The following is a 13,694-nucleotide window of genomic DNA, read 5'->3' as shown; positions in this document are numbered from 1 at the left end:
TAAGTCTCATTCATGGAACGAAATTGCTCTTGTCGTGCACACAAGAACGTTAACTTTCCAAGTCAAAGACAAGTTTTAAACAGAAATCATTCATCGATAAGCGCAGGACAAGTTATTAGACGCCTTTAATAACGAGTCCTAACAATCCATCAACTTTAAAGACAATTGAAAAAGGTAATTCACTCAAATTTTCTTTTGCAAAAGCCAAAATAAAAATAAAATTTTCATTTTTAAACTCAAAACGGAGTCAAGTTCTTGAAATTATAACATTAAATTTTGACAAGGAATCCTAAATAAATCAAAGTTAGTTAGGAATTAAGCAAAATTAAAAGTAATCTCGGGTTTAGTGATTAAAAATCAATAAAAAGAAGCTATACTCAAAGAACAAAAGAGAATTAAATCAAATTTTCATTTTCAAACCTTTAAAATAGGTAAAGTTTTGTAAAAGTGCTATAAAATTTTTTAAGAACGGACCAAAAATGGTAGTTTGAAATATTTAGAAATTGAACGAAACGGAAAAACAACTTAGATATCATAAATAACATCATAGGGGTAAGAGTAGAGGTAAGGTCAACAAGGATGTCAAAGATAGAATTTTTCGTAAGCCTCTAGATTAGAATCGAAAGGAAAAGCACAACCAAAAGAATCGGAGATGCATGAACGATAAAGCTTATGGTCAAGGAAAAGGGAAAGGTACAAAGGTGAGTTGAGAGGAAGAATTACAAAAGAATTCCAAGGGTAAGACGGAAAGAATGATATAAGAGAAACTCCGAAGGTAAATCAAAAGGAGTTTAGAAGAAGGATGAGCATTATGGGATAAAAGTAAGATAAGGTTGATCAAGGATAGAAAACACACCCGTAATGGTGTCGGGAGGAACGACGGCTCCGACTTGATTCTCGACACTAACGGCTTCTCTTTGCCCAACTTCCGGATCATGAGGAGGAGAAGTCTTCTTCTTCTCGGGGCAATCCTTGATGAAATGACCGGGCTTCTTGCAAAGGTAACACTTCAAGGGCATATCAAAGCATCCAATTCCGGGGTGATAAGCTTGCCTACACTTGAAGCACTTGCGGGTCTCCTCAGGGTTGTCTTCTAACGAGGGAGCTTGTCCACCTTGCACTTGTCCACTTGGTGCCTGTCCTCTTGGAAAAGGCTTCTTCTTCTTCTTAGCAGATGACGAAGATGAGGGCACAAAGGATCTCTTGCCACGGGAGTTAGGGCGATGATTGACTTGAGCATTGGCATCTTGTTGATTCCGGAGAATTTGAGTAAGAGCTTCCATGATAGTATTCTCCACCTTGGTTGGTCGCACCATCTTCTCAAGACACCAAATAAATCAATCAAGTTAGCACCTAACAAATAGCATACACAAAGAGACTACCAACTTAGGTCCTTAGTTCTACCCATCTCTCATTCATTATTCAAGGTCAAGTTCAAACTAAGTTTGGGGTACACGTGTGTGCGTCGGGAGCAACAAAGGCTCTGATACCAACTGTGAACCCCCGCAATAACGCGGAAAAATATAACTTATAAAATGCGGAATTTTAGGGAATTTTTGAAACTTTTAAAGATTATAAAGCGCGGGTTCATAAAAATCCAAATGACAAATAAAGAATGCGGAAATAAAGATTAAATTATACAAACGCGATAGTCAAAGGTGAGGGAAAATATATCCCTCGAATGACAAAATGATAAATGAGAAGTCTAAACAATCCTAATAAACCAACTACTAGTCCAAGGTTTAGTTCTCGCTAGCCCACACGTCTTCCCCACGTAAGAATCTTCACAACCTGTCATTCATGTAAACATGAACGCCACAGTCAGTGGGGAGTAACTCAAGGTTCTCCCAGCCACAAAATGTCGAAACACAGATAAACAAGAACATATTAGAACATCATAGATATAACCATTTGATGCAAGCATTGAGACATGAGACTAACATTCAAAACATGCGTAGTAAATCACATATAAGGCATATGATACATCCATGTGAGACAATCCAACCAAAACGTCATAAATGATAATACAACTATAAACACGATAGAATATCATATGTCACGGATTAACAAGATTACATGATAACACATGTGAATGGAAACCTTAGCCATGAACTTGAAAACCAAATAACATACAATACACAAAATGAGACTACTATCATCACATAATAAGCAAAGCATCCGGCTCAGAGGCTACCTTTAAAGCATGTCCGAGACACAAGTCCTTAAGTACCTTGGCTCAGCGGTTACCTTTAAAACATGTCCAAGGCACGACCTCTAAAGTATATGGCTCAGCGGTTACCTTTAAAACATGTCCAAATACTGCAAACAAGTGCCCGACTCAGAGGTTACCTTTAAAACATGTCCAAGGCACAACACATAAAGTATCTGGCTCAGCGGTTACCTTTAAAACATGTCCAAATACTACAAACAAGTGTCCGACTCAGAGGTTACCTTTAAAACATGTTCGAGACACAACATATAAAGTATTTGGCTCAGCGGTTACCTTTAAAACATGTCCAAATACTACAAACAAGTACCCGACTCAGAGGTTACCTTTAAAACATGTCCGAGGCACAACAAACAAGTATCTGGCTCAGCGGTTACCTTTAAAACATGGCCAAATACAACAAGCAAGTGTCCGGCTCAGAGGTTACCTTTAAAACATGTCCGAGACACAACAAACAAGTATCCGCTCGCGGTTACCTTTAAAACATGGCCAAATACAACAAACAAGTGTCCGCTCGAGGTTACCTTTAAAACATGTCCGAGACACAACAAACAAGTATCCGCTCGGCCGGTTACCTTTAAAACATGGCCAAATACAACAAACAAGTGCAACAACCAAGCACAACAAACAAGCACATAGAACGGATCATTAATGTCACACTCATACTCATGGCTTGCATCTCACCATAAGTACGGATGGGAACATCAATCCCGACGACCTTACCGCAACTAGAGGGCCTATGGCTCACCCCTAATCCGATAGGACCGTGACTCAGGGACGGGATGCTTAACGTCACATTCATACTTATGGTCTGCATCACCATGAGTACGGATGGGAACACCACTCCCGCCGAATCATATCGCAACTAGAGGGCCTCTGGCTCACCCCTAGTGTCCGATAGGATCAAGACTCGGGGGTCGAGATGATAATGTCACATTCATACTTATGGTCTGCATCACCATGAGTACGGATGGGAACATCACTCCCGCCGAATCATATCGCAACTAGAGGGCCTCGGCTCACCCCCTAGTATCCGATAGGATCAAGACTCGTGGTCGGGATTATAAATGTCACATTCATACTTATGGTTTGCAGCACCATAAGTACAGATGGGAACATCATTCCCGACGTTCATACCGCAACTAGAGGGCCTCGGCTCACCCCTAGTATTCCTAGAGAACCAAGACTCTCACAACCGAACAATACTAGACATTATCTAGAGTACGACCCACTACAAGTAACTATTTATAATAAATATCTCATACTTGTATTGTATTAATAAACATTCCACTTTATAATTTAACATGCCGGTTAAATAAAATATAATAAATGATAATGAATAATTTACGTGATGTGAAATTTATGGGAACAAAGTGGAAACATGCACAAGTAACTAATTTACAAGACTACTATAAAACATGAGATTGGCCCAAACAATTCTATCATGGGACAAGTCCAACAAAAGAAATATGGTGAGCCCAATAAACAAGGTATAATGAGTCCAATAAATAAAACCATATGAACTCAACAAGTAAGACCAAATGAGCCCAACATTTTGTACCAAAAGAGTCCAACAAATAAAACCAAGTGAATGAAATAAATAAAACATAATACGTAAAAGAACGATATTTAACGAGTCATGTTATATAAAACACGAGTCGGAAATTTAAATGTTTCAACCTATGTAATTGGCGCCAAACCCAAATGCCCCATAGCTAAGTAACGAGACGAGTACATGTGCATATTTGAGACGGAAATTTAAATAATTAAATGACGGGATTTAATAAGTGTAAATCACGAAAGGTAGGTATATATATATGAACAACGTTTAACGGATCGCGTTTTATAAAATACGAGACGGAAAATTTATTATTTTAAATAACCGAGCCTACGCTATGAGCACCCATAATCACGGCTCATGGACCATTTGGGCAGCCCAAGAATACGACCCAAACATCCGCCACCTAAACCACCATTACCAGCCACGCCCTTTCCTCAAAACAGTCACCAAAACAGTCCGGAAACTTACACAGTTCATGCCCAGTTTTCACGTCCTCAAAACCCTTCCCGAGCACGCCTCTTTACGACGCAACTCAGTCCCAAATAACCACCTAATAGGTCGCCTAAAGCCAGCCTAAAACAGATTACTACACTACCTCAAATTAGTCCGTTTCAGACATTAATCTGCGACGGAACCTAGCACAAATAAAATACGAACACGCACCCCTTAACTTCACCCCAGAGATACCCAAGGTGACCGTAAAAGCAACCATTTTACCCGTCATCGAGAGCCATCAACCGAGCTCAAACAGACGAAGCTCACAAAGGGGTTCGGGGCTCAACACAGTCCCAATCCAACGCCAATACGAGACAAAATTACCAAACAAATAAAAGAAAATGTAAAGAATTGAACTTTGTTAAACAAGAGCATGAAAACGACATGTAAGACGGAAATATCGACATTTTGTCGAGTAACCTATCACCGTTACCTTAGTTTTCTTCAATCTTCGAGAGAATGGTCTATTATGAACGAGTTTCCTTCCTGGTCCTCAAAGCTTCACCTAGAAATCGCAATGACAAATGAGATTAGCTTAAAAACGCAACATTCATGAGACGGGTCGAGATGAAAACTCCACAAGACTATGTCTTTCTTACCTTAAAAGATGAAGGAAGAGATAAGGAAAAGAATGGTGCAAGAATTATTGAATTTGGTTGAGAAATGAGGTTGGGATCCGGGTCTCAAGCTCGGCGAAAAATGGAGTTAAGCTCGTTGTCTGTCATTGTTGTTGCGTTGCGACTTGTGAATTTTTAACAAGAAAGGAAATGAAGGAGGGAAGTGGGGACGGGAGTATTAAAATAATAATAATAATAATAATAATAATACTAATTATATAAATGTGGGGTGGGAGTGAGTAGGTGGTACAAATGTTGTCGAATTTTTATTGGTCGAGAGTAAAAATAGTCTTACATATGAAAATCTGACGGTCTATTGTTAGACGGAATTTCATTTTAAACCTACTATAATCTAGGACGGAACTTTATTATTATTAATATTATTATTATCCGACTAAAACACGTATACATATATTATTATATAAATCGTGCCTTAAAAATATAATTTAATCGTACGTATTTTTATAAAAATGAGCTTTTATATAATTCGTTTATAAAAATCGTATTTGACATAAAATTATTAAATTGAATAATTCAAAAATATAAAATAAAGCAATCAAACGGTTTAATAAATTTTAAATGTCAAAATGGGAAGATTCGCGGGTGTTACAATCACCCCATCTTTTAAAAAGTTTCGTCCTCGAAACTTGAAGGTAGAAAAGAAAGGTTATAAAAATTAAAACTGAACTTTTGAAATCGGTAACCAAAACATTTGAAAGGTTATTTATCGTAAGAATTAAAGTTCTTTCAAAAGTTCCAAATGAAATTTTCAGACGAAACCCGATCGAAAATTAAATCATTTGCATAAATCGAGAATCAAATGCTTTCAAAAATATTTATGAAGAGTTTTCCAAGTATAAGTCTCATTCATGGAACGAAATTGCTCTTGTCGTGCACACAAGAACGTTAACTTTCCAAGTCAAAGACAAGTTTTAAAACAAAATCATTCATCGATAAGCGCAGGACAAGTTATTAGACGCCTTTAATAACGAGTCCTAACAATCCATCAACTTTAAAGACAATTGAAAAAGGTAATTCACTCAAATTTTCTTTTGCAAAAGCCAAAATAAAAATAAAATTTTCATTTTTAAACTCAAAACGGAGTCAAGTTCTTGAAATTATAACATTAAATTTTGACAAGGAATCCTAAATAAATCAAAGTTAGTTAGGAATTAAGCAAAATTAAAAGTAATCTCGGGTTTAGTGATTAAAAATCAATAAAAAGAAGCTATACTCAAAGAACAAAAGAGAATTAAATCAAATTTTCATTTTCAAACCTTTAAAATAGGTAAAGTTTTGTAAAAGTGCTATAAAATTTTTTAAGAACGGACCAAAAATGGTAGTTTGAAATATTTAGAAATTGAACGAAACGGAAAAACAACTTAGATATCATAAATAACATCATAGGGGTAAGAGTAGAGGTAAGGTCAACAAGGATGTCAAAGATAGAATTTTTCGTAAGCCTCTAGATTAGAATCGAAAGGAAAAGCACAACCAAAAGAATCGGAGATGCATGAACGATAAAGCTTATGGTCAAGGAAAAGGGAAAGGTACAAAGGTGAGTTGAGAGGAAGAATTACAAAAGAATTCCAAGGGTAAGACGGAAAGAATGATATAAGAGAAACTCCGAAGGTAAATCAAAAGGAGTTTAGAAGAAGGATGAGCATTATGGGATAAAAGTAAGATAAGGTTGATCAAGGATAGAAAACACACCCGTAATGGTGTCGGGAGGAACGACGGCTCCGACTTGATTCTCGACACTAACGGCTTCTCTTTGCCCAACTTCCGGATCATGAGGAGGAGAAGTCTTCTTCTTCTCGGGGCAATCCTTGATGAAATGACCGGGCTTCTTGCAAAGGTAACACTTCAAGGGCATATCAAAGCATCCAATTCCGGGGTGATAAGCTTGCCTACACTTGAAGCACTTGCGGGTCTCCTCAGGGTTGTCTTCTAACGAGGGAGCTTGTCCACCTTGCACTTGTCCACTTGGTGCCTGTCCTCTTGGAAAAGGCTTCTTCTTCTTCTTAGCTTAGATATGACGAAGATGAGGGCACAAAGGATCTCTTGCCACGGGAGTTAGGGCGATGATTGACTTGAGCATTGGCATCTTGTTGATTCCGGAGAATTTGAGTAAGAGCTTCCATGATAGTATTCTCCACCTTGGTTGGTCGCACCATCTTCTCAAGACACCAAATAAATCAATCAAGTTAGCACCTAACAAATAGCATACACAAAGAGACTACCAACTTAGGTCCTTAGTTCTACCCATCTCTCATTCATTATTCAAGGTCAAGTTCAAACTAAGTTTGGGGTACACGTGTGTGCGTCGGGAGCAACAAAGGCTCTGATACCAACTGTGAACCCCGCAATAACGCGGAAAAATATAACTTATAAAATGCGGAATTTTAGGGAATTTTTGAAACTTTTAAAGATTATAAAGCGCGGGTTCATAAAAATCCAAATGACAAATAAAGAATGCGGAAATAAAGATTAAATTATACAAACGCGATAGTCAAAGGTGAGGGAAAATATATCCCTCGAATGACAAAATGATAAATGAGAAGTCTAAACAATCCTAATAAACCAACTACTAGTCCAAGGTTTAGTTCTCGCTAGCCCACACGTCTTCCCCACGTAAGAATCTTCACAACCTGTCATTCATGTAAACATGAACGCCACAGTCAGTGGGGAGTAACTCAAGGTTCTCCCAGCCACAAAATGTCAAAACACGGATAAACAAGAACATATTAGAACATCATAGATATAACCATTTGATGCAAGCATTGAGACATGAGACTAACATTCAAAACATGCGTAGTAAATCACATATAAGGCATATGATACATCCATGTGAGACAATCCAACCAAAACGTCATAAATGATAATACAACTATAAACACGATAGAATATCATATGTCACGGATTAACAAGATTACATGATAACACATGTGAATGGAAACCTTAGCCATGAACTTGAAAACCAAATAACATACAATACACAAAATGAGACTACTATCATCACATAATAAGCAAAGCATCCGGCTCAGAGGCTACCTTTAAAGCATGTCCGAGACACAAGTCCTTAAGTACCTTGGCTCACTGATTACCTTTAAAACATGTCCAAGGCACGACCTCTAAAGTATATGGCTCAATGTTACCTTTAAAACATGTCCAAATACTGCAAACAAGTGCCCGACTCAGAGGTTACCTTTAAAACATGTCCAAGGCACAACACATAAAGTATCTGGCTCAGCGGTTACCTTTAAAACATGTCCAAATACTACAAACAAGTGTCCGACTCAGAGGTTACCTTTAAAACATGTTCGAGACACAACATATAAAGTATTTGGCTCAGCGGTTACCTTTAAAACATGTCCAAATACTACAAACAAGTACCCGACTCAGAGGTTACCTTTAAAACATGTCCGAGGCACAACAAACAAGTATCCGCTCAATGGTTACCTTTAAAACATGGCCAAATACAACAAGCAAGTGTCCGGCTCAGAGGTTACCTTTAAAACATGTCCGAGACACAACAAACAAGTATCTGGCTCAGCGGTTACCTTTAAAACATGGCCAAATACAACAAACAAGTGTCCGGCTCAGAGGTTACCTTTAAAACATGTCCGAGACACAACAAACAAGTATCTGGCTCAGCGGTTACCTTTAAAACATGGCCAAATACAACAAACAAGTGCAACAACCAAGCACAACAAACAAGCACATAGAACGGATCATTAATGTCACACTCATACTCATGGCTTGCATCTCACCATAAGTACGGATGGGAACATCAATCCCGACGACCTTACCGCAACTAGAGGGCCTATGGCTCACCCCTAATCCGATAGGACCGTGACTCAGGGACGGGATGCTTAACGTCACATTCATACTTATGGTCTGCATCACCATGAGTACGGATGGGAACACCACTCCCGCCGAATCATATCGCAACTAGAGGGCCTCTGGCTCACCCCTAGTGTCCGATAGGATCAAGACTCAGGGTCGAGATGATAATGTCACATTCATACTTATGGTCTGCATCACCATGAGTACGGATGGGAACATCACTCCCGCCGAATCATATCGCAACTAGAGGGCCTCTGGCTCACCCCTAGTATCCGATAGGATCAAGACTCAGGGTCGGGATTATAAATGTCACATTCATACTTATGGTTTGCAGCACCATAAGTACAGATGGGAACATCATTCCCGACGTTCATACCGCAACTAGAGGGCCTCTGGCTCACCCCTAGTATTCCGGTAGAACCAAGACTCTCACAACCGAACAATACTAGACATTATCTAGAGTACGACCCACTACAAGTAACTATTTATAATAAATATCTCATACTTGTATTGTATTAATAAACATTCCACTTTATAATTTAACATGCCGGTTAAATAAAATATAATAAATGATAATGAATAATTTACGTGATGTGAAATTTATGGGAACAAAGTGGAAACATGCACAAGTAACTAATTTACAAGACTACTATAAAACATGAGATTGGCCCAAACAATTCTATCATGGGACAAGTCCAACAAAAGAAATATGGTGAGCCCAATAAACAAGGTATAATGAGTCCAATAAATAAAACCATATGAACTCAACAAGTAAGACCAAATGAGCCCAACATTTTGTACCAAAAGAGTCCAACAAATAAAACCAAGTGAATGAAATAAATAAAACATAATACGTAAAAGAACGATATTTAACGAGTCATGTTATATAAAACACGAGTCGGAAATTTAAATGTTTCAACCTATGTAATTGGCGCCAAACCCAAATGCCCCATAGCTAAGTAACGAGACGAGTACATGTGCATATTTGAGACGGAAATTTAAATAATTAAATGACGGGATTTAATAAGTGTAAATCACGAAAGGTAGGTATATATATATGAACAACGTTTAACGGATCGCGTTTTATAAAATACGAGACGGAAAATTTATTATTTTAAATAACCGAGCCTACGCTATGAGCACCCATAATCACGGCTCATGGACCATTTGGGCAGCCCAAGAATACGACCCAAACATCCGCCACCTAAACCACCATTACCAGCCACGCCCTTTCCTCAAAACAGTCACCAAAACAGTCCGGAAACTTACACAGTTCATGCCCAGTTTTCACGTCCTCAAAACCCTTCCCGAGCACGCCTCTTTACGACGCAACTCAGTCCCAAATAACCACCTAATAGGTCGCCTAAAGCCAGCCTAAAACAGATTACTACACTACCTCAAATTAGTCCGTTTCAGACATTAATCTGCGACGGAACCTAGCACAAATAAAATACGAACACGCACCCCTTAACTTCACCCCAGAGATACCCAAGGTGACCGTAAAAGCAACCATTTTACCCGTCATCGAGAGCCATCAACCGAGCTCAAACAGACGAAGCTCACAAAGGGGTTCGGGGCTCAACACAGTCCCAATCCAACGCCAATACGAGACAAAATTACCAAACAAATAAAAGAAAATGTAAAGAATTGAACTTTGTTAAACAAGAGCATGAAAACGACATGTAAGACGGAAATATCGACATTTTGTCGAGTAACCTATCACCGTTACCTTAGTTTTCTTCAATCTTCGAGAGAATGGTCTATTATGAACGAGTTTCCTTCTGGGTCCTCAAAGCTTCACCTAGAAATCGCAATGACAAATAGAGATTAGCTTAAAAACGCAACATTCATGAGACGGGTCGAGATGAAAACTCCACAAGACTATGTCTTTCTTACCTTAAAAGATGAAGGAAGAGATAAGGAAAAGAATGGTGCAAGAATTATTGAATTTGGTTGAGAAATGAGGTTGGGATCTGGGTCTCAAGCTCGGCGAAAAATGGAGTTAAGCTCTGTTGTCTGTCATTGTTGTTGCGTTGCAGCTTGTGAATTTTTAACAAGAAAGGAAATGAAGGAGGGAAGTGGGGACGGGAGTATTAAAATAATAATAATAATAATAATAATAATACTAATTATATAAATGTGGGGTGGGAGTGAGTAGGTGGTACAAATGTTGTCGAATTTTTATTGGTCGAGAGTAAAAATAGTCTTACATATGAAAATCTGACGGTCTATTGTTAGACGGAATTTCATTTTAAACCTACTATAATCTAGGACGGAACTTTATTATTATTAATATTATTATTATCCGACTAAAACACGTATACATATATTATTATATAAATCGTGCCTTAAAAATATAATTTAATCGTACGTATTTTTATAAAAATGAGCTTTTATATAATTCGTTTATAAAAATCGTATTTGACATAAAATTATTAAATTGAATAATTCAAAAATATAAAATAAAGCAATCAAACGGTTTAATAAATTTTAAATGTCAAAATGGGAAGATTCGCGGGTGTTACAAATATGGTGCTCCTTCATCTTAGGTTCATCATCAATATTCTCACCGGAAATCGCTTTCCACAACTCCTTTTGATCAAACCTAGTCGGGGGAAGGTGGCTCCCCGTACTAGGCAACCCAAAAATTCTTCCAAATAGCTCAAGGGTCACTTGAATAGTCTTGTTCATTAACCGGAAGGAGATACCGGTTATTTTACTTGTGTTCTTATTTTTTTCCACCTCAAGGGAGGACAAAAATTCAAGTGTGATTCTAGCAAAGGTTTGGCGATGTAGTTTATACATAGCTCCCATCTCGACCCCATTAAATAAATTTTCACAATCGGTATCCCAACCTAGCTTTCTCAAGGTATTTCGGCAAATAAATCTAGTAGGAATGATTTCACTAGATTTTAGGTGGGAAAATCTTACCTTATGTGTCTCGGAAATTAATTGGACCTCCGGGAAGGTTGGGTCGGGGGCTATCTCCGCTCCACTAGTGCTAGCATCCGCCCTAGCTCTCTTGTTTGGTGCCATTAATCTCCAATAACTAACTTACCTTAATAACCCAAATCAAAAACTACAATTTTTCCACCAAAAAGGCTTGAAAAGACAATTAAACCTTAAATAAACAAAGCTAGAGTGAAGAACTTACCCAAAAATGGATGTTGAATTTTCGGATTTTCCAAACCCTAGACTTGAAAGTGATGATTTTTTGATTTTTTTTTGGTGTTTTTATGATGAAAAATGGAGTTAGGAGTGATAATAAATGGTTAAAAGGAAGTTTTAGCTCAAAAAATGGAGGATTAGATGATGTTTTTGATGATTTGAGGATGAGTTAGTGAGGGGAAAATGAAGAAGGTGTGTTTGTTTATGAAGAGAGAGAGAGAGAGTGATTTTGATAAAGTGAGGAAAAAAAATGAGTGGATGAGAAGAGAAAAGGTAGCACGGGTAGGGTTCTGGGCCGGTCGACCGGCTGGAACCCCTTGCTCATTTTTTTCGAAAATTTTCTAAGTATATTATGTGATTCTCAGCCGGCGGATCGGCTGCCGGACGACCAGCTAGGAGTCCCTTCTTTTTGTTTTCCCCAATTTTACCACGTCACCATGACTCTCAGCCGGTGAGCCGGCTGTCGGCCGACCGGTTGTCGGCCGACCGGCTGGGAGTCACTCTTCAAAATTGCACTCCAAAAGTTATAGCGGGTTTTCAGCCGGTCTTAGACCGTCCGCCGGTGGACCGGCTGAGACCTCTTTTCCTCATTTTCTCCACTTTTGGTAACTTGAATTATGTCCAAAAGTTCCAGCGGGTTCTGAGCCGGTCATAGACAGGCCGCCTGCCCACAGTCTCAGATCCCCTTTTGACATAATTATTACTTCAAGCATCAAAAATTTATCAATGATGACACATATCAAGAATCAACTCTCCCAAACACAATCAAATTTCCTTCAAACCTCAACACCAATTCCATCATGCCAAGTATAATTCTTCCAAATTTCTCACTTTCTAACTAAAATGCATGCTATGTACAAGTGGTGGTTCTTGAGGAACTCCACCAAACCAAATCACTTTTTAAAAATTTCAATTTGTCTCCCCCTCGGGGAGAGGTTCCCCGAGGTAGAGTACCTCAACCGGACCCTTGTTGTCACCATCATAGTAGCGCTTGACTCGTTGACCATTGACCCTAAAGGTTCCACCTTCTTCACTCCAAAGCTCGAAAGCACCGTAAGGAAATATTTGCATCACCTTGAAGGGTCCCGACCACCTTGATTTGAGCTTGACCGGAAACACCTTGACCTTGGAGTTGAAAAGGAGAACAAGGTCTCCTACACTTACATCTTTCTTCATGATCTTGCCAACATGCCATTTCTTCGTTTGGTCCTTATAGATTTTGGAACTCTCATAAGCTTCCATCCTTAATTCTTTAAGCTCATTCATTTGGAGAAATCGCACTTCTCCGGCGGCATCAAAGTCAAAGTTCATCTCCTTGAGAGCCCACCAAGCCTTGTGTTCTAGCTCAACGGGCAAATGACAAGCTTTCCCGTACACAAGCTTATAGGAGGTGGTACCAAGGGGTGTCTTGTAGGCGGTTCTCAATGCCCATAGGAGATCCGGAAGCTTTTGTGACCAATCCTTCCGGCTCTTGTTTGTGACTTTCTCCAATATGGCCTTGATTTGGCGGTTAGAAACCTCCACTTGCCCACTAGTTTGAGGGTGGTAGGCAAGGGCGGTTTTATGCCGCACTCCATGTGATTCAAGTAGAGCTTTGAAAGTACTTTTGCGGAAGTGTGATCCGCCATCACTTATGACCACTCTTGGGGTCCCAAACCTTGGGAAAATCGTGCCCTTGAAAAGCTTTATCATAACCTTTCTATCATTGGTGGGAGAGGCTACCGCTTCAATCCATTTGGACACGTAGTCCACCGCCACCAAGATTTATTCATTACCA

General features: G+C 38.9%; 1 protein-coding gene across 1 annotated transcript; it reads right to left on the bottom strand.

The window, feature by feature from the left end:
- Window positions 1-12,826: 12,826 nt before the first annotated feature.
- LOC141655569 (uncharacterized) lies at window positions 12,827-13,228 on the bottom strand. Its single transcript, XM_074462644.1, has one exon. It carries the CDS (start codon window positions 13,226-13,228, stop codon window positions 12,827-12,829), a length of 402 nt encoding a protein of 133 aa, XP_074318745.1.
- Window positions 13,229-13,694: the final 466 nt, after the last annotated feature.

The sequence above is a fragment of the Silene latifolia genome, chromosome 5 (genome assembly GCF_048544455.1).
Source record: "Silene latifolia isolate original U9 population chromosome 5, ASM4854445v1, whole genome shotgun sequence".
Lineage (NCBI taxonomy): Eukaryota > Viridiplantae > Streptophyta > Magnoliopsida > Caryophyllales > Caryophyllaceae > Silene > Silene latifolia.
This window is presented reverse-complemented; position numbering and strand designations above follow the sequence as displayed.